Source organism: Sceloporus occidentalis, unplaced genomic scaffold (genome assembly GCF_023333645.1).
Source record: "Sceloporus occidentalis isolate IW3139 unplaced genomic scaffold, rSceOcc1.0.p SCAF_28, whole genome shotgun sequence".
Classification (NCBI taxonomy): domain Eukaryota; kingdom Metazoa; phylum Chordata; class Lepidosauria; order Squamata; family Phrynosomatidae; genus Sceloporus; species Sceloporus occidentalis.
In genome coordinates, this window is record NW_028317008.1 from 6,989,610 (window position 1) to 7,012,889 (window position 23,280).

At 36.6% G+C, this 23,280-nt stretch overlaps 1 protein-coding gene across 1 annotated transcript in view; it reads left to right on the top strand.

The window, feature by feature from the left end:
* The window catches only part of LOC149299757 (dynein axonemal heavy chain 3-like), a 498,381-nt gene that overhangs the window by 144,679 nt on the left and 330,422 nt on the right, over positions 1-23,280 (top strand). Inside the window, exons 22-26 of the mRNA XM_089486039.1 lie at positions 111-341; positions 1,468-1,566; positions 2,063-2,202; positions 6,723-6,881; positions 6,992-7,220. Coding sequence (XP_089342165.1) covers positions 111-341; positions 1,468-1,566; positions 2,063-2,202; positions 6,723-6,881; positions 6,992-7,220 — 858 coding nt within the window. The remainder of the gene's footprint in view (positions 1-110; positions 342-1,467; positions 1,567-2,062; positions 2,203-6,722; positions 6,882-6,991; positions 7,221-23,280) is intronic.

Below are 23,280 nucleotides of genomic sequence, written 5' to 3' on the forward strand. Positions count from 1 at the left end.
TATTGGTATTTTTACTGGCACATACTTTAGTTTACAAAATGCTTTACATTTCACCTTATGTATACTATTTTAACAGCATATTATAATTTGTGATCTGATTCATCCTGTAGGTTGGGTTTAACATTACACCACACGATGGCACCTCCCTACTTGACATTTTACAACTTGGTCTTGAAAAATATCTGGATGATTTAAACCAAATCAGTTCTCAAGCCAGCAAGGAGTATGCTCTGGAGAAAGCCCTTAATAAAATGAAAGCAGACTGGGAGAACATTTGCTTTATATTTACACCCTACCGGGACAGGAACACCTATATATTGGCAGCAGTAGACGAGATTCAGGTAATATATTCACATAACAACTTTTGGTTTGACACCCAACTCTGACACCAGCCCTGTAATGTGTACAAAGTTACTTTTATGTATTCCATTCCTTATCAAGTGCTGTGTGAAATATGTATTATCTTTCCATTTTATTTAATGGTCTAAATTAACACTATCTATTTAATCTACCTTAATTTAACACCCTAAATCAACAGCGGTTTGGAGAGGCAGCAGTTGGGTATTCCCTCACCTTGCAGGTGCACAGGTCGGCCTTTTAAAGCTGGTGGTAATGGGGGACTGGGGCAACAGACATGCCATGGGTAGAGAGGACAGCCTTTTTTGTGATACTACTGGATTCATCAGTTTCTTGGATCAGGTTTTATGAATGCTGCATAGCCAACACTGCAGTAATTGTTGGTTTATCAATGACGTGTTGATAGATAGTATTTCAGACAAAATCCATATTCATTTTGTCATCACTTTAAAAAATGGCAGAATAGTGATTTACCATGTTGAAACAAACAGTAGATGGATTTCAACAAGCTGCAAAAAAAACAGTATGGGTTATGAAAAATCCAAGTGTGTGGATTTTATAATTGCATATTCCACAGATTTGGAAAAATTTAACCCCTCGCACCCATCTATCAAGATGTTCTTTATTTCCTATCACAGTGTATAAAGGGATTTCTAAACAATTGCAACTAAATATTTTTAAATTAAAGAATAACGCAGTGTTTGGTTTAAGCCTCAAATGGCATGTCTGGATTGGTAACTATGTATTCTGTCTCTTTTTCCCTCTGAGACCAATTCTTTCTATCCATCTGTCTTTGAACCCAGAAGTCAATCTAAAATGATTAGAGCTGGCATCTTACAAACTTACCCCACTAAGACTCACTGAAGTAATACTGACCAGAATTCTTTTTCTTGACCTTTTTTCAAATTACATTTAAGTGTCAAGGGAATTTCCTAGTGAATGGAGGTAATAAGGTTCAATCCGTTTTGCTCTTTGGTTTCAAATTCGCCTGCTTAGAAGCCCTAACTTATCTGTTCTTTTTATCTGTGCCTTGAATTTCATTCAACAATGTAATCCAGGTATCTAAGCTTTTTCTCTACCCTTATTTTTTTCATCTCCACTTTCTTAAAGGTTTTGCTGGATGATCACATTGTGAAAACTACAACCATGAAAAGCTCCCAGTTTATAGCTCCGTTCGAGAAAGAAATATTAGCATGGGAGGCTAATCTGGTATGTTGCCTTTTGAGACGTTCTTGTTGAATTTAATTAGCTTTTAGATTTCATCTCCATGCTACATCTCAGATTTCGCCGCCCAATAAGATTCATGCTTCAGTGGCTTTCATTGTACAGAACTTTTTAAAGTTGGCTTTGCCATCAACATTCTGAAGAATATTAAGAAAGGGAAAGAAGTATTACATTCTTTATGTTAAATTGATTTCACTTTAGTTTTTATTATGTGATCTTAAATGCAATAGGCACAGGCCGCACGGTAAGAGAGTGAATCACCCAGCTGAGACGCACAAAGAAGCAGCTGTGCTGGCTCATTCCTCACTGTGCTTCACCAAGTAGAACAGAAAACAGGAGCCACAAAGGCATTTCATAACCTTAGTAGAATCTATGATTGCGTAGAAAAAAAAATCTTAATATATTCTTGAGTGGATTTATTTGACATATTTGTCACAAATGACGTGTAATTTGAAAAGTATTCTTGATTAAACTTTTATAGTGGCTCTTACAAGAGATTTTAGAATGCTGGCTCAAAGTTCAGATGGCCTGGCTGTACCTAGAACCTATTTTTGGGTCAGAAGATATACGTAACCAGATACCAGTTGAAGGAAAAAAATTTGAAATTGTTGATTCAAACTGGTAAGTCTTATTACTCTGTGTTATTAACAGTTGTTATAGGTTTCTGACAGTGTGGGAATCAAATTGCAGTATTGTAGGTTTTAGATTAGCCTTATACTGTCGTTACCTATTTATAAATACATTTAAAGTCAATGTTGTGGTTTCCTGCTTATCTGTTGTATTATAAAATGTTAACACGGCACCACGCTTCACATATACAGCTGAAAATAAGTGACTTATCCTGTGTAGCACAGATAGCAAGGCTAATACTGTGAAGAAAATATGTCGTTTCACTGCATTAACAAAGGAATTTGTCTCACCCAGTGCTCGCTGCTTTGATAATCAACCATAGCGTTTATCCCAAATTTATCAACAAATGTTAGTAATGAACAATCTTAATAAGAAAGCAGTCCATAATTATGTTGGTAATAATTACATGTGAAGTATCTCCATTTGCCAGACTGATTTATCTGGTCTAGTGCAAAGCAACAGTATGGATCACTGGAGTGCCATTAGAAGTAAATGCTGCCATATAATGGGCATACATGGCGCCCAAGGGCATAATGACATAAGACACATCTTAACAATAATAGAGGAGTCACCTGCCAAACATCATTTTATAGGCCAAAGAAAATACAGGGATATACATTTTGTATATACATTTCCGCTCACCTTAAATTCCCTTCTGAGGCTATATACTTTTCTTTTGCTCTTTTATGCATCTTTTTTGTTTTAAATCCTTCTTCTTTTCATAATTATTCTGTTTCTACTAATGCGCACATACACATCAGAAGCCAAAGTCATTAATTTTCTGTTAGAAGACTTTCTTTTGGTAGGAAACCTTTTGAAGTTTGGAATTTTAAGCAGCTGAAGTTATTGTAGTTGCTATTTGTCTTGGCTAGCATTTAATAAAAATTTCAAGAAATAATTTGCATGTGACACGTTCCACCTTATGATTTCTAAGTGGTAGGAAATAAATCTGCAGAGCGAAATACAAAGATGAGAAAAAATAATTGGTTTTACCAAGCACTGCTTACTTTCTGCGGATAGTACATGGCACTTTAGACTGTAAAGATGATTCCTTATTTACATGGCAGTAATACAGTTACTATCATGTCTTAGAAAAGAAAAAAAGATATTACAGGTAGAATATGTGCATGCTTGTTATAAAGCCCACAACTACATCAACCGTCAGCCCATCTGAAATAACAAGAAGAGGTAGATATAGGCAAAATAGGGCCCTCCTCACCTGTTGTCTCTGTTAGTCAATTTGTTATGTTACATACTACGTGTTATGCCCTGTCTACCCATTGTACAGCGCTATGGAATTTGATGCCGCTATATAAAACAATAAATAATAATAATTGTGAAACAAAAGAAAAAGCCTATGGTACATACAATACAAACAAAAGCCTAAAAACAGTATTGTAGGTGGATAAATAAGTCTTATCCAGAGGTCAACTAAGTCAAGAGAAAATATTGCTACTGTTATATCACTTTTTTGATTACTTACGATTTAAAGTTATTAGACCCGTTAGCTAGTAGGAGCTCTGTTTATTCTTGTTTCCAAAGGACTAAACTATTAGTTTGGTCGCCACATTTGTATACATGCAAAATTATTGTTTTGTCTTCACCAATGGTTGTGTGCACTGTAAAGGTAGCATGTGAAAATAAATATTTTGAGGATATCCCTTTTACTGTGGTAGTGCGTGTAAAAATAGAAATAGGCCTTAAGTGCTCATGGAAACTATATGAAAAGGGAGTTTCATATGATCCCTGTAAGGTAGTAGTCAGTGGGTGCACATTCCCCAAACATATTTAATGTAATTGGGCTTTATATTTTTCTACCTAAGTCTTATGTCTGATTTGTTTCATACTGGTATGAGATCTCTTACAATATACAAGTCCTAAATGAACATGTTCTTCTCTAATAGTCAAGTTGGCTCATTTACATTGATCTCCTAAGTAGTCGTAGCTAAAAGAAAACTTAATTTACTTAGCCTGAGAGATGATTTTACTGAGTGATGGGCTGACATTATAGGTGTGTATTGCCTATACGGTACAAGCATCAATGTATTGATTTATAGCAGACCCTAGAAATGCTTTGTATTTGAAGCATTTTATTATAAAACATTTAGTGCTTGTCTATGGAGTTGTAGTCCCTTTAGAAATATAATGTCAGGCTAAGAACAGAGATGACATTCTGCATATAGTATATTTACATGTGTATATACATGTTTATAGTAAACATTTATTAAAAAGTCACTTAAATACAGATGTCTGTGTATGTGTCGTATTACCTAATAAGCCAATGGTCTTTGCCAAATTGGTGTTTTAATTATGTCTGTCAACGTCCGTGTTGGGTTTCAATGTGCAATTTTTTTATTATTATTAGATTGTTTTTACATGGTATAATTCCTTTGTTTACTTTGACCCAAACCAGCATACAGTTCTGTGTTACATACTAGGGCTAGACATGCAAATGGAGGTTCCTACTGGGCTTGATTTGTTCCTTGCTTGGGTATACTGGCTCTGCATTTTAGGTCATGAGCATAGACCAGATTGGATTCAGAAACCTCTAGGGTTTCCTGACCTCCACATCTGACAAATAGTTCTTGTAATATGCTTGTGTACTCTGTGTGCACGTGGAATCTTGGCCTTTCTTGAGCCCTTATTATCTGAAGATATGTGCTAGCTTTGTAAGTTTCAACTCTACTTAACCTGTACTTAAAATATGAATGTGGCGTAACAAGAGTTTTGAAGCAGGCCACAAGCAGCTGCTGGTACTTATGTCTGCCAACCCACTTTATAATTGTGTTGGTATCAACCAATTGTACAAAATCTAGGCATTAATATAATATGATAAATGGACTATAATGAAGTGATTTCTTTATTTTAAGACAGCCATGTAAATTTGATCCTTTGTAGCGTATTGAATTTAATATTCATACCCTTACTAGTGTTATTTCTTTGTATTAATCATAAATTAGCTGAAGTGCTTAAACCATTTACCTATCAGCATTACCCCACATGGCACGCTTGAGCATAATTGCTATAATTACATACACCTCTGCAAAACCTCAGCTGCTCTTAGACATGATCATTTAGGATAATAGTGTACTGTACTTAAATCACTTCTGTATGAATTACAAGGGGAAGGTTCCTAAAAAAGTGATTAGAGAATGTTAATTACTTCAATGCTCTCTGGTTTGTCGTCGCTGACAGATGGGAATACAAAGAAAACACATCACAAAAATGGAAACTCTACTCTCTGCACATTTTTGTTGATGAATATCCACCCATTTCCACATTTGGCAAAGTCTGTCTTACCTATTTTGGAAAGTTTTTACCTAACTTATATCAGAGCTGTTCAGCTAGTGACCCTCTAGAGATACTGCATGGACCCTGCCACATCTGGACTTGAGTCAACCCCCCTCAATCATCTATTATTGAATATTGGATAGCAAATGTCTATATATATTAAGAACCCCATTTTTTTTTTTAATAACCTTATTAAGACAGAAATAATATGCTGTTTTTTGATCTGCTGTATAACTGTGAACTATCAGAAGCTCTGTGTTGGGGGTGTAACAAGAAGTGAGAATGGGCTGGCTACAGACATGGGCAGAGTCAAAGGCATGCCTCCCACCTTACCAGAACAGCCACATAGCCACTAGCATTGCAAGGTGGCCACATGGAAGCTGCAGTGGAGGTTCATGCTCCAGCAGCTTAGGCCTCTGTTGATTTTACAGCTCCCCTGGCCGATCAGGAGAGATCAGAGGATCTTTCCTTCTACAGTTCTTTTGTTGGCATTTATAACTCAAAGGTACTTTTCTTCCCAGTTGCCCATCATATGGCAACATTTACTTTTCATTCATAAGTGAAACAGCACCAACATGACAAGTCCCTTTTTTTATTAATAGTAGTCTTAGCTTGGGGTTAAAGTAAACACGTTCTAGTGAGTTTGGCCCCCAATTGTCTATGAGAGCATGACAAGCCGTGCTATAACAATAGACATCATCTTCCCAGGTGTCTGTCATTGTTCATGCATTCATCTTATTTTGTTTGTACTGCCATCATTAAGCACCATAGAGTCTTCCTAATGAGTTCTCTCATTTCCCAGAGAAAAAATAAATAAAATAAAGCATGTTGATTTATTGAACTGGTTACAGCAAATAATAGAAGAAGATCAATCTTGCATTGCGGGTTAATAGCACAGAACAAAGCTCAGTCGTAATTAGACGGACGGAGGAACTTCCTTGTCCAATGCAGTTTAAAATGAAAAGCCCCTCACCAGAGTGTTCAGGAGAATAATGCATTCAGCCCGAGTAGAATCACTGGCTCGCACTTTCTATTTATCTGAAGCTTAAAAAGCAGCTGCGTTTTTGTGAAAAAAAGCTATGAATGTAGCAGTCCTAGTTAAAGGTAGAAAAAAGATCACCCCCTTGTTTTGTAATAAGGGGATTTTCAATTTGAAAGAGCGAGAGCCTGTTGTGTGAAGTATGATTATTGCATTCAGTGTATTCTATCTTGCCCACCAGGAGGCTAATAATGAAGGAGTCTATAGAGGAGGCCAATGTCATGAGGGTTATCTCACAGCCCCAGATGCTGGATAACTTAAAGGAGGCAGAACTGCTCTTGGATGACATTCAGAAAGGCCTGAATGATTATTTGGAGAAGAAAAGGCTATTCTTTCCAAGGTAAACAGCCCAATTTCTTCTCAGCTGTGTAAATGTGTCTAAAATGATGTTTGCTAGCTATCATGAAGGTTCTTTTTTTTTTAAATATATATTTCTTCCTTAAACCCCAGGTTTTTCTTCCTCTCAAACGATGAGCTGCTAGAAATCCTCTCGGAGACAAAGGATCCCCTGAGGGTCCAGCCACACCTAAAGAAATGCTTTGAAGGAATCGCAAAGCTTACATTCAACGCCGAGAAGGAAATCACACACATGGAATCAGCAGAAAGTGAAAGTGTCGAGCTTGTGACAAGAATAATTCCAGCCAATGCCAAGGGGCTGGTGGAGAAATGGCTTTATGAGGTGAATATATTTTGGTTAAATCTTCACGTAGCACAACCTCTTCTAGATAATGAGATTATCTGGGATTATTACATAACAGTTATATGCATTTCTCATTCTTTTTTATGCTTGTCATCTTCTTTTATGCATACATACGTTTCCAAAGTTCGGTATAAAAATACTTTGCATATATATATTTATTTATATATATATATATATATATATATATATATATTTAAGGAAATCAATGTAAGTTTATTTTGCCTTCTTACACACTGTTGGCCTTTTTTTCTTTCATTTCTTTTTGGCACCTGTTTATTATGCTTCCATTTGATTTCTGAGGTCAAATTTGTGTTCAATTTTCATCAAGATCATTCTCTGCCAGGAAGGCATAGCGAATCCTGAGTTATTCTGCCCCTGCTAATAATACACCTGCAACAGCTTACATAAGTGTGTGCAGTATTTTATTATTATTTCTATGCTTGGACTAAAGAAGTAATTCTATGTATATAACATTTACATTAGTAAATGATTTTCCTTGATGTTGAATGAGCCTGCAGAAGACGGTTTGTTCCACTCTGTGTCTTTCTGGATATTGAGTACCCTATATGACACTCTCAGTGTGTCGTGCTCCCGATCTGCCTGTATCAATCTGCTGGTGCCTCTGTATCACTGTCAGCTTGCCTCTGTCCATCAGGCTGTTGGTTCACGTGTGTCATTGCACCTCTATCAGGGTGTCAATCTGAACTGTTCACCTGCATCATTGTCACTTCCTCCATATCATGCTGCCGCTTTATAAAAGACTATGTTACCTGCACCAGCTTGTCAGCTCAGTGCATTCGTTAGCCAGTGGGAAGTGATATTTGATGTAGGATATTTGTCATCAAATCCTTGGGGACAAATAATGCAATGCTTTATCTCCCATACTGCATTTACATTTATGTTTTAAACAATTTCACTAGTGTGCAACAGCAGCAACAATGTATGTAAATATGAATTGTGACATTACTAGCCGTACCATGTTAGATGTTCATGTATCCCTTCCACGTTCATGTTTTTTAAATGATGCTTTCCCCCTTCCACTACCAGCAACCACCTTTTGGAATAATATTTTTCTTTTGTACAATGCAAAGAATAAGAGTATAAAGGTAATCATCACCATAGCTTGCACTCTGTTGTTTATTAAACCATGTCCTATTTTTCTTTATGCCACAACAAATTGTTCACAGTGTGAATAGTGAATATTGCAGGTAAGTAAACACTGGAGAACAGGTAAATATCAATGGGAGAACATGCTTGTTTAGTTTGTATATGCATTTCACTCGGGCACTAAAGAGAGTCGTGTGTTAACAGCATCCTAGCTGTTCCATGTGTAAGTCTTTTTTTATTATTATTATTATTACCATTATCTGTGCATGTCATTCATTTGCCATTGATCCATCAGTTTCTCCGACAATATCGGTGGTATGTTTTGTTTTGTTCTGTGCAGAACATTTAATAAACCAACGCATGTTTATAATCAGTTTGCAACAGTATTTGAGGGACTGAGTAGCTCATGTTAAGTGTATTCAGTCATCAAAATGTCAGCTTGACGCTACTGAGCAGAGATTGCATGTCCTCTAATGAGAGCTAAGAGAATAGTTTGTCTGTTCCAGAATTTTGTGGACATGGCGTATGTTTTCCTGTTGAACGTTGATCTAGGTGTATTGTGCAGTTCCGTGTGCTCTTATAGGCTAGCTTTGCTGACTTCTGTGAGTAAACCGTCTTCTTGGATTGAAGACGCCATCATTTTGAGTCAATCCAGACAGCTCTTGTTATAGTAGAGCCCTTTAAGACTCATAGCCCACCCAGATGCATGTTAGTGTCGCTGTCTTGTCAGTTAGATTGTATTTGGTGTCCTGTCATATTTAGTAGATGGAGTTGTTTATTGTGTTTGTTTGTGTCTTTTTACCCAAACAACAAAAAAAGTATTTGACAGCTACAGTGCTGTTAATTTCTGAAGGTACCATTTCAGCGTGCAGCTTGTCATTGACATATAGTTTAAAAATGTTCTGTAATGTAGCATGAAATTATTGGTTAGTGTTAAAATGGATGTGAAATCATGTGAAGAAAATAAGTATTGCATCCGGTCGAGATAAATTCACTGTGGTGTTTTATGGCTTTTTATTCCTATGTGATAGTAATAATGTCTCATGTAGGGATGGAAGCCATGAAGTACATTGTGAAAAGTCATCAACTAAAATGGTGGGCCATAAGTATAGAGAATGCAATGGCCATGGAGCTAATAGACATTATCAAAAAAATTAAACTGCTCAATGTCAACGCCTTGTGCTCAAATTTCTATTTTTGTATGCCATGAAAGTTTGAGCATTAACAGTTAGATTAATACAGAAGTGCTACATAAAACTGTGAAAGCATTAGCTTATGTTGTCAACAGCAGTCTTAGAGTTTGTTTAGCGGTTCTAGAATGTGTGGTCCAACTTTTGTTATTAGCTGCATGTCTAGAGCACATGGGTACATTTTGCAGCAGTTTAACCACAGTTGATCCCATTACCATTTGCACTACTTAAGTACGTTAGCATCCATGATAGTTGATTTTATGGATTACAAGACAGGTAAAGTGCATGCCTTGTATTTGTTGTGTTGAAGGATACACTTGAAGGACATTGTATGGAAATCATTTATATTCCTTATAGCTATGCCTTTACATAAATGTTTGCTACAGTTTTTTTTGTTTTTTTTAATATACTGTATGAATCCAATAAAAATAAATAAAAGACAACCAGCCTATTAATATGCCTCTGTTTTCTTATTTACCTATGGACAGTTTATTCAGAGTGGCCAAACGCAATATAGTGAATGTAGAGGCACACATTGTGCTCTGATCTAGTGTCCACTTACTAGGACAAGGGACAGGCACATTTTCCAACTACAAGGACAGAATAGACATCGTACATAAGGAGCCTTTGGACCTTTATGGTATGGGTAAAGTTACTTGGACCAAGGTGTTTGTATTGAAGTGAAGTATAGAGTGAGTGTCATATCTGGGAATACTCTATCCTGAAAACATAAATTTCTTGAAATTTAACTGGTGTGGCTGCTCTGTTCTGCCAGATGAGACTACATCATGCAAAATGTATCATATAAACATTATATAAGCTTATGCCTTTACATTTAGGCAATATTCATAATAGTGTATGGTTTCAAACTCAACACACTGGGAATTATCAGAGAATTAAGATCTCATGGAAGGTGAATGATTCTACATTTTAAGTTGGAAGAATCTTTACACAAGTGTAATGTGTCTCATTTACCCCTTTTTATATTCATGAGGTTCTGTAAAATACTTGTTTAAAATATATTAGTATTTATAGGCTTCATTTATACATGGTTGATGAAATTGCATACATTCTTTATGGTGGAAGTACCTACCAAAGCCCTTCATACTACACAATGTATTAGCAACAATAAATTAACCTAAAAACGTTCTAAATGGAATAAAGATGCTGAAATCAGAAACCGTTTTCAGGTCACAATGTCAGACTCTCAGGACATCTGGTATTCATGATCCGAGGAAGGTGCCTTTTCTGTTCTGAAACTTAAATCCTGGCTCAGACAGAGCATGGTAGGACATCTCATACTTCATAAAGGCAAGATTTAAAATGAACACGAATTGTTGATTGTGACTTTTCTTCAGCTAAATATTACTTTTCAAGGTGTCAAACTCAGATATGAAATATGCACAGCAACCTGCTCACACGCTAGCTTGTAAATGCCAATATTTTTCTGACAATTTAACAGTAGTTCTCTGCACTGGTGCAATATACCATCTCAGCATTATTTTCCAATAATGGTTTGAAATCTGACATTTCTCCAACAATTAATGAACCACACTTCCCATGATCCTTCCTAACGGTGAGATGGCAAATGTAGTTTATCCATCACCGAAATTGTGAAGACTGCCTAGCCCTTTTCCACAGTAATGCAGTAACTTTTTAAGCTTCTTAAATAAGCCATAAGGGAACGATTAAGGTTCAAGTTAATTCAGCCCAAATTATAATAGAAACCCCAGCGGCTATATGTGGAATTACAATTAAAACACACAAAGATACTTTAGACAGTGACCTAGAGTGGGAACCTGTTTTTTTTTTGCACATAAATATGTTAATTTGGTTTTCACAACACTTTTACAGACTTTTTTTGTGGTATTTATACCTGTTTACATTGAGGTCATCTAGATCTAACTATCCTTTCGTAACTATTAAAGCCATAGTAGCAGTTCCTTGAAGCTGCCATACCTTTATTTTTGCAAAACCAGTAAATGAATGTAAATATGATGAAGTCTCACAGATATCTCTCTTCTGAGACATACTTGAAGAGACGAATGAGACACACAAAAAAGTGTGAATGTAACTTTGATTTAAAGGCTTTATTTTTTGGGTTGTGCCTGGACTTCAGCCTATAGAATTTAAGTGCTGTGCTTTCAGTAACCTATGTGTCTGTTTTACTGTGTCTTTTTTGTTTGTTTCCTTTTTCACTTTATGCCTTTAAACAAAGTGTACAGATTCCAGATTTTTTTTCACATGATGTCCTCAAATGTAATTTTTTAGATAGGACTCACTGCTTTCCTACTCAAAATCAAGTATATTCTCACTTAACTAAATAACACGGGTGGCACATGTGGTCCATATCTTCTACAGAAGAAATTATATCTAAATGTAAGTTCAAAGTCCTTAGTTAATGCAATGGTTCACCTTTTTCCACATTAAAATGAAGTATATACTCAGTTTACAAACAAACTGAATGCTATGAAACCAATGTTCCATCTAATTTTTCTTAGTTGGCGTGCGCAGAAAATTTCTCTTGTGCAAAAAGTTTCACAGAGCAAAAATTTTGTGCGCACAATATCCGCGCCGCATAAAGTTTCAAAAAAATTATAATTTTTTTCTTTTTTTTGGGAAAAACTGTTGTGCGCACAATTTTTGGACATGTACGCTCTCTAAAAAAGCTATGTGCGCGCGCACAAGCGCACAGCTTAGAGGGAACACTGTATGAAACTATAAAGACAAGGGGATGAGTTTTAGTTTACCTTAATATTGTCCTACGATTTGTTTTAGGGGCAAAGTGGTTTCAATTTCACATGATGTTACTATAATCACAAGCTAAGAAAGGGTTTATCTTGCAACCCAAAGACGACATGAACTCTTTATTTATCCACTGTCCCTCCTTTACTGAACTTGTTCTTCATATACTGTACTGTCTATACCAAAAGCATCCACTACAAGTACTGCATTTGTCTCATTAGATGTATTGATTTTATGCTGGAAAGTGTTATTGATTTGCTTCAGATAGCATCTGGCAAAAAACTCTAAATTTGCTTCAAGACATTGAAGATATATCTCAACATTATGTTCCAGAGTAAAGTAACTTCACACATTGAAGTTTTCATATACAATCAGATTGCATTGTATATTTCATTTTATCATGAAGCACACGGTGTGGAAGTAAAAGAAGTATATGCAAATGATATGGGTGTTAGCCCAATTAGAATAATCACACAAGATGACACACAACATAAAACATAATATGAAAAGTTTATAAAAAATCAGATCATAGGAGATAAATTAAAGGGCATTACTGGTTTTGCCTACATGTGTAAAACATTCTTAAAAGTGAAGTTAGTGGTAGAATTTATAACACAAAAGCAAACATTGAGTTACAGAGGCCAATGTTGGCCTGAAAATAGCACAACAAATAAATGTTTCATTTCAATCTGTTCTTTGATGACTTTGCCTTTCTCGCAGCACTCATATTGACACAGGTTTTCCATGAACTAGAGGGGTCATGTAAATTGCTTGCTGGGGTCCTAAAATTATAGTTATATTAAAATGCATTGAGAGATTTTAACTCATGGGTAACTTGTCCCCAGTAAGAAAGGGAATATGCAGCTAATATGCTTACAACTCGAAATTGTTCATGAGTATATTGCCTGTGTTATAGCCCTCTTTGAAACAATAAGATATTTCTAAATTAACAAATACACTTTACTACCCACTAATCTAAACATTGGCGGTTTAGTCCAGTGCTCCAATTTTGTCCAGCGCTCCATGCCCAGCGGAGGAATAGCACGTTCACATAAGCAAGTACGTGCGCTATCAGCTATGGCGCCAATTCACTGTTAGCATTGTACACATGCTGACCCCATTATTAAATAATAATGTTTTAGCACAAACTGCATGCAATAATAGAGCTGGCCGAAATAGAGAATAGGGAGATACTCTGAAAGGTTGGATTTTGAACCTGCTTTTGTGGTAACTCCCACAGGCATTGAGTAGTACCAAAGGGTGCGGAAATCATTGGTTTCTACTCACGTAGACATCTTGCAACTTTTCTATGACATCATGAGCGGTCATGTATAGGTTGTCAGAAACTTAGACACAGTTAAGTTTTTTCCTGGATAATTTCCCAGGGCTTGAAAGTGCTATTTGCCACCCATCTTTGGAAAAAAGTGAATTTTATTTCGCCCATACCTTATAATAATTATAATAATAATAAGTCTAATTTATATTATATTGACGTCCTGTTAACACACCATTGCAGATAAATTTAAGGTTAAAAAAATACTGTTTTATAAAATATGACTAAATAGCAGATACGGACTAAAGTTATTTATTTTCTTAACCTGTGTATTAATGCATTTCTCTGTTTAATTAAAAAGCATTAATAATCACAAAGGTTTTTTTTTCTTGTATTACTGTATTCAGGTTTTTTGGCAGACTAGACAGCATGAGGTTCCAACAGTTTTAATTTTCTGACTGATTAAATGGATTATTTGATATTTTGGCTGGAAACCAAATTAATTGAATCACAAAGCCACCCGTTCATTATTCAGTAGCTGTTCTCTTTATGCACTTTCTTCCAGCAATAAAGACTGGTTGTGTTCTTCTGGTAAGTGACAACATAATGGTTATTGCAGGGGTTTTTTTTACACACATTTTATATGTTCTTTCCGGTGACATATTTTCTGTAGTAAACAGAATGTCAAAGTAGGATTTGTAATGTACACAAAACACTTAACTAATCTTTTTTTTTTTTTGCTATGGAGGTTCGCAAAATGCTTCTCTCCTTCAAAGCAAATTTTATTTTCTCAACATGGATACGTATTTTATCAAGAAAAATAAAATAATTCAGAGATTTACAAAAATAAAAATGCCTGAACGTTTATGACAATTCTGTTATACTTACTAATAGAGTGTCACTCCTTTCAAAAGGTTAAAGGTTACTTATCTTACAAGTTTTGTCTGGAATAAACTCTGTATATAACCCACAACACACACATTAAATAAAGTATTCAATTAAATTTATCTTAAAAACTGAAACTGTCAGTTACATTGCACTAAATGGCAAAAAAATGGTTGACAGACCCTTTGTTATTAGTCATAACAAATGTTATTTACAATGGTCACATTGATGAGCTGTTTTGCCGTTTCCTATGATAGGTGGATGTGAGTATTTGTTACCAGAAAACTGATGCAAACATCACATGTCATATGATAAAATATTATAAATTGCCTGAATGATGGCCTATCCTCATTACACTGCTAGTGACAGTCAAAATGAACAGAAATGTACTCCATTAAGGAAAAAATTGTGATTGAGAACACGTGGATGGATCAACATGTAATCCATTGGACAATGCGCAGATCAGCTTCACTAACCTCATGATACCTGTCGTTTCTGAGTTCTGTTGCTTAGCATTCAACACCGATAATTCCACTATAACTAAAAACTGAAAATCTCAGATTCTGACTGTTGAAGGCAAAGCTAATAATGACGGACATATTTTCCCCGAGCTTTAAACCTTTGCCATAGGGTGTATTAAATTCTAGGAATGTGTCATATTGTGATCATTGATCTCAAATGAATCCCAGCTGAGTCCTTGGAAGACACCCCACATGACAGAAAACTCATTTGTAGACTGACCTTATCATTACTGAGGGACTGTCCATGGCTGTCCTGAAAATAACCAGACGGACACCTTTTAGAGTTTACATGGATGAATGCCGCAAAAATCTTTAAATATATAATTTAAACATGCATTACATTATACAAATAATCACTTAATACAAGCTAATGTATTTAAAATATTATGATTAATGCCATAAACCTTATGTGGCCTAGTGTTTACATGGATAATCTTGTTAACTTTCTTTAACATTGAAATAAGAACCATTAACACAGTAGCTGTTATAACCGGATTTCCATCACTGGGGCACTAGGCCCAGGAAGTGTCCTGCACATGTAGCCAAAGGCCTGTGCACTACACAGTAACCTGCTCCTGCACTATACCAGGACAACTTTATTAAATATTAAACTACATACAATTAACAAATTAACCACCATGGTGTAGAAGTAATGCCGCCACACCTGTTGAGGCTACTGGCGTCTCCGCTACCACAGTGGCTATTATAACCCAATTTTTACCACTAGGGCACGAAGCCCAGGAAGTGTCCTGCACATGTGGCCAAAAGCCTGTGCACTAAGAGCGAAGACACATTAATGGCAACCTGCTCCTACACTATACCAAGGAACAAATTACCCACCATAGTCCTGCACATGTGACTAAAAGCTTGTGTAGCATGAGCAATGCCACACCCATGGCGGCCTGCTCCTGCACTATACCAGGTCACCAACACCATGAGAAGTGCAAGTGGGAACACAACTGTTACTCTTGGTTTTGAAAGGAGGTGGTGAACACTTTCCCATACTTGAGTAAGTATCTACAGCTCCTCTTCCTTTCTCAAGACCTCTTTTTGCTGTCCACCGATGGGCAAAAGCACTTATGGGGTCTGCCAGTCCTGCCTCAGTCATGCAGCCCTTTCCAGGAGTTGCCTCTTCCCGGGGCCGTTCTGCAATAGTGCTTGAGTTACAGCCTTTCAGAGTGTATGCAGGGACTACTACTCTGTTTTGCTTCATAATATTCACAAAATGTAGCTGTCACAAATCCATTTTATAACACCCTAGAAACTGAGGACTTGAGGGCGATTAGTCACGGATTATTGTAAAATACATCCTCTGAGAGTGATTAAACCCTTCATTAGAGAAGTGGTGCTGCGTAATTGCACTGCCAAGTAATGTGTCCGTTTGTAAAAGTATAACTTTAGAAGACTAAAGGCTTTTAAACTCAATTGTATTTGATAGTTACAGTTGCTTGAGAAACCTGTGATGCCTATAAATGTCATAAGCACCACACAAACAATTTTCATTTACAGAAGCATAAGCATATTACTTAGCAATAATTCTATTGCTATACTTCTCAATTGCTCTGCCTTCTTGATATAACATTAGTCCAAAGACTGTATTAAGTAATATTAAAATAAGTATTCAGGAGATTAACATTTAAGAGATTTATTTTTTATATAAAAATATAAATGTCACTTGAGACCTCACTTGATGTAGTATTAATATACAATATTTAGTACAATATATATAAATATATACTATTTGGTAATATTGGCTTTAAGTACCAAATTGGTCTCTAACTATACCAGAAAATACTACCAAACCTTTAGTCTTTGACCGTTGTGGACAAGGCCATCTTAAGGAGAATGGGGCCTTGGAGCACTTTTACAAAGAGGGCCCTTTTTTCTTGCACCCAGCTATTTCTCCACTTGAATGTGAATAATTGTTGGGTTAACTGTACACACCTGCCCCTCTTTGCCAGAGTCAGTTCCTCATATTAACCCAGAGCTCACGGGCAGCACAGGTTACTACAAATCAAGTAAGTCTACTACAGGACTGGGACTCAGGGACCCTTACCACTCCATATGCCCTGTACCACTCCACTACTGCTGCATGTGCTCCTTCGTTAATCCAACACTGGTTCAGGATTACTTTAGCCTCTCGTGAATTTATTGTAAATTATTATTTTGATTGTAATATGTTTGCCTGTAGATGATCCTGTGAAATCCATTTGTCACAATTATACACTACAGGCCTAAGCAGTCAAGTAAAATAAATGTAAAATGCATGTAACGTTAATTCAAGTGATCGACATACAAATAAAATCTTATAATATTCTTATTAAATATATTATTTGTAAGTACATTTACCAGAAATGTAGACAGCATAAAAATAAAAAAAGATACTGGGGACTCACTGCAAGTTTCCTTGAGGCACCCCTCCCCATGTATGTCTTAAAGCATGTCATTGAATGTGTAAAATTAGATCTCACATCGATCAGCCATAACATTATGACCACTGGGAGGTGAAGTGAATAACACTGATAATCTTGGTATTATGGCACCTGTCAATAGGTGGGATAAATTAGGCAGCAAGTGAACATTTCATCCTCAAAGTTGATGTATTAGAAGCAGGAACAAATGGGCAAGCGTAAGTATCTGAGTGATGGCTAGAGGACTGGGTCAGAGCATCTCCACAACTGCAGCTCTTGTGGGGTATTGCCGGTCTGCAATGGTCATTACCTATCAAAAGTAGTCCAAGCTAGAAGAATTTGTGAATCGCCAATAGGTCATGGGCGGCCAAGGCTCATTGATGCACGTGGATGAAGGCTGGCCCGTGTGGTCAAATCCAACAGACGAGTTACTGTAGCTCAAATGAAAGTTAATGCTGGTTTTGATAGAAAGGTGTCCGATCACACAGCACATCTCAGTTTGTTGCGTATGGGGCTGCATAGCTGCAGACCAGTCAGGATGCCCATGTTGACCCCTGTCCACTGCCGAAAGCACCTACAATGGGCATGGGAGCATAAGAACTGGACCACAGAGCAATGGAAGAAAGTGGTCTGGTCTGATGAATCAAATTTTTTACATCACGTGGATGACCGGGTGTGTTGCTTACCTGGAGAACACATGGCACCAGGATGCATCTAGGACATAAAGGATCTGCTGCTAACGTCTTGGTGCCAGATACCACAGCTCACCTTCAGAAAAAACTCTGTTTTGGTTGAAAAAGGGGAACCTACACAATATTAGGCAGGTGGTCATAATGTTATGGCTGATCAGTGTACATTATGGAGCAAGTAAATGCAATATTAGCCAATGGGATGTTTGTGCATTAAATATTACAGGTGTCATGAACAACAGATTAGTGCAAGTTTCAAAGGGCCCACTTCTGCACCAAGAGTCATTTGGGCAAGGCGTGCTCCTCCACAGGAGCTACGTGGGCCTGTGTTATACCCCTGAAAGAGGGGGTAGTGATATTGCATTTTCTCACAGTCCTGCCCAACATGTGTTTAAGGATTCCATATATTTTATGTTGCATTGAAACTATTTTAGTGTATTAGTCTCTATCTTGCTTTTGTGCAGACTGTACCCCATCAACACAACATTTCATCATCTGGAATCAATACCTTAATCAAGAGAGATTATAATCCAAATCCAGAGAACAGGAAATCTGCCAATACCAATATAACATTTTGAATACACCAAACAATGTTTGTTTTAACCTCACAACACTTTTGATTAAATGAACAATAAAGCCTTAGACCAACTAAACCAAATATAATTAACTGCTGGTACAGATGTGATATACCACTGTATTTAAATGGATCCTACCAGGCATATAGTACATGTGATATAGATCATCTGTACTCAATGAGAACAAACATCAATCAGTAAATTGCTTTCCTTTAATACAAAACTAATACAAGATTGAAATGTAACATAACTTTTATTAGACATGCATTGACAATAAGAAAATATATCAAAATAGGAATTGAAATATGTATGCAATAGGTATAACACTATCTTGAATCTAAAACAAGATCAAGGACTAATCTAAGGTCTGAGTCTATACATTAGGAAAAATGGCCAGACTAGATGGTTCTGCCATCAAATTATAGGTATATATATATATATATATATAAATATATATATATATATATATATATATATACGATGTCAAAAAATAGAGTATTGCAGAGTATGCGGTGATACCTTTTTTATTGGACTAACATAATATTAAAAAGACAAGCTTTCGAGAGTTATCCTCCCTTCATCAGGTCTGAAGCAATACTAATCAACATGATAGAGGTTACAACTTAAAACAAGTGATGGTATAAGGGGGGGGGTTGAGTGGGGTGTCGTAAATAATAGGTCTGGAGGTGAGAAATGCAGAGAGGTAGAGAGATAACCCAGGGACAGAACAAATAAACTTAGGGAACCAATAATCACAGTAAAACATCAAAAATAACAGCAATTAGACATTGGATGACTAGATGAAGTTCATATGAAGTTCTGGTAGTGTGTAAGGAAACCAGAATCCACATTAAGTCCCTCTTTTATGGTGTTAAAATGTGTAATCATTTTCATCTCAAATGTTTTTCTTTCCTGAGAGTCTCTGAAATTTCCTTTGAGTACTTTAATTTTTAGGTTTTGGATGGAGTGATTGTTCTGTGTGAAATGATGTCCTACCGGGGTGCAATATTTTTCTTCCTCATGGTTTTTGGTGGAGCTTCGGTGCAGGTTCATTCTAAGGTGCAGCTTAAGCCCAGTTTCTCCAATGTAGCACCCTTTGTCACATGCAGAGCTTTGTATCATGTACACCACATTTGCCGATGTACATGAGTAAGAATCTTTGATGCTGTATGTTTTGTTGTTGTGACTGGCTGTGTTACTGTCACATATATGTTGGCAAAGTTTGCAGCGGGATTTGTTGCATGGTACAGTGCCATTCTGTGTATGCTCCTGTTCTGGGGCCAGTTTGCTGCGCACTAGTCTTTTCCTCAGGTTTGGTGGTTGTTTGAATGTCAGTATTGGGGGCTGAGGGAATATTTTTTTCAGTATGGGGTCTTCTGAGAATATCGGCTGTAGGTCTTTAATAATTTTGTGAATTTCCTCAAGAGTTGGGTTGTAGGTAACTACCAGAGGGATCCTGCTTGTGTTATTTTTTTTTTTGTATTCTAGAAGCCTTTCCCGTGGTGTCCTTACAGCAGATTTAATTTTTTTGGATATAGTTTTTTCCTTGTAGCCCTTCTTCTGAAATGACTATGCCAGCGCGCCCAGGTGTTTGTCTCTGTCCTGAGTGTCAGAGCAGATACGGTGGTATCTTATGGCTTGGCTGTAAATGACACCTTGTTTAGTGTGTTTGGGATGAAAGCTTGAATTGTGAAGGTAGCTGTACCTGTCTGTGGGTTTTCTATACACGGAAGAGTAAAGAAAGCCAGAGGTGACAGTTATAGTGCAGTCCAGGAAGCTCACACTGTGTTTTGAGAAATTCATTTTGAGTTTTATAGATGGGTGGAATGAATTGAAAGATTCGTGGAATTTTAAAAGGTTTTCTTCTCCTTCTGTCCATATTATGAAGATGTCGTCGATGTAACGGTAATAATTATGCGGTTTGTGGGGGTGCGTGGCTAGGAATCTCTGTTCCAAGTCAGCCATGAAAAGGTTGGAATATTGCGGTGACATTTTGGTGCCCATGGCTGTCCCGGTCATTTGTAGGTAGTTAGTGTCATAGAACTTGAAATAGTTGTGTGTCAGTATAAATTCTATGAGCTTGGCGATGGTTTCACTATCATATTTTTGTGTGGCATTGCTGGAGGAGAGGAATTTGATGCAGGCCTCAATACCATCTTTATGGGGGATGTTGCTATAAAGATGGTATTGAGGCCTGCATCAAAATCCTCTCCTCCAGCAATGCCACAAAAAAATATGATAATGAAACCATCGCATACTCTGCAATACTCTATTTTTTTACATCGTGTCTACTGGAGTAATACGGCTTCACCCTTTTACATATATATATATATATATATATATATATATATGTGTGTTTAAAATGATTCTAGAGTGTGTCCGAGGAAGCTCCGGCTACCATAGTTAATAAGGATAGTCTGATTTCTGAATACGTGGCGCAGCGGCTCTTGACTCTGTTATACACTCAGCTCAGTTCACTTTTCACCAGTTGTCCTGCTTGTTCACATTGGCTTCAGCTTACTTACCTTTAGGGGATCGCTGTCAATGGAGGCAATTGCACCCTGAGCGGCTCTGATTTAAAGGTTTTGGCCATTTCCACATATAGTGGCCAGGATGCCTACAGTGAAATGGGCTCTAGGATGAATTTACAGATAGACTGAATCATTTCTGTGTTTTTCTAATCTAATTTAGCCATTTTTACTGGATAGTATTCCTGGGGACATATCTTTCATATAAATGTTTGGTTGAATTATTACTGTGCCACCTTTTTAGAGTTATCAGCAGGGCTGACTATTGCTGGCTCTCTCCTGCTTAGTTTCCACACTCATATAGAAACATGAAGGTAGATCATGATTGAGAGGTTCCCCGGTATACCCATCTACTACTTGTTAGTATAATGCAGGGAACATGAAGACACTTTATTACTGGCGTGAGAGCATTATGACCTAAATTCATTTTAACAAAGTGTGATAAAAAGCATCTTTATGGGAGGTGAAAATAGGCCAGTTATAAGATGTTTGTTACTGTGATTAAAATACCAGCAGACAAGGTCATTTATATGAACACTGTTGCCGCCTATGAATGTGGGTAGTCCTGTGTAGGATTTTATTCCAACAAAAAGCATTAAATCTGACAGCTATAACATTTACAACAATAGGTACAGCATTACCTTTTAGAGTATATTGTAACAGAATTCAAAGACAATTTCCCTTTAAATGGTATTCGTTTTTGATTGCTTCTGTAGTTTGTGAGCCTCTGGAATAAAGCTGTATTCTTCGAACCTCTAAACACGATTTTGTTGCAGACAATATTGATGTCCTGTGTATTTTCTATAGTTCACTCTATATTCTTAATTGCCACTGTCATCATTAACATTCAGATGAGAAGGGAGACAGGCAACAGGGATAAATGTGTACTTCCAGACATTGCATTGCTTATTTTTAATGAATTCTGTTGGCGTTATCTGTCCTCTCAATTGTTATTGAATTGATTGACAAGCCAAGATTCAGATGAGGCACATGTTTAAGAGTGCATAATCCAAAATGCATATATTATTTTAGCCATTTACTTCTTAAGCAAGAAGGAATGAATCAGCAGACACAGAAAAAGCCAATGTTAAAGTGAAATTATCACTTTATTTTAACTTTGTTATATAAAGTCAGCATTATAAGAAATTTCCCATGGCATTTCCTTGGGATACATTTAAATTTAAACATGAATTATGAAAGACCAACCAAGGCACAATTGTCCTGCAAAAAGAGCATAATTGGCCATGCATAATTCAAAGTTAAATCTTTAAAATGTTGTCCCAGCATAAATATAGGAAGGTATTTCAGAGCATTAACCGTATATTGTGTTGCGTCAACTACATATAGTGGAGGAACTCTATGAGGTAGTCCCTTTATAATGCATAGTTTAGTCCGACTTTGTGAAGATGCTATGGGACTGAATGCCAGAAAATTGAGTGAACGGTGATAACTCATGAATTAGTCTGGTATGTTTGTGAGAATGGTTTCATTATAAGTGTCCCCATATGCAAAGTACAAATGAGAGAATACCATGTGTATAATTTGTGTACCAAGGGAACTGTTATTATTTTAAAATTGAGGTTCTGGTTTTTTTTTTAGGATGCCCATTTTACTTCCCTTCTATGCTAATGGCAGTAAAAGAAATAGTTTGTGTTAGGGAAGGACTAAGGGCTTTATATTGGGATATAGAAGCCATTTGGCTTCTATCTGATGCTAAACTCTTAAGTTTAATTTATCATTTGACAAAGGTTTTATTCAGGTAGTGGTAAAATAAAATCAAGTAAATGGTCCGAGCTTAGGGCAGATGTAAAGTGGCAAGGTGACAATGGAAACCACGGCAGAGAAAATACAAATAATAACACCCAGACCACACTAGCAAACACTTTGGAAAAGTAAGGAAGACATCTGTGAGACAGGTGTATATATAGTCTAATGATCACCTATCAGTTATTGGCTCAACCACCCTCACAGGTATAGATCTGAAAACAGATGAACAGAAGTGGCTCTCCAGAGTCATTAAACCATTAAGCCAGGGGGTCATTTGTGCACCTTTATACATATTCCTCATAGAATCTAGTGACAAATGACAATAGTTGGTTTAATCCACACATCACA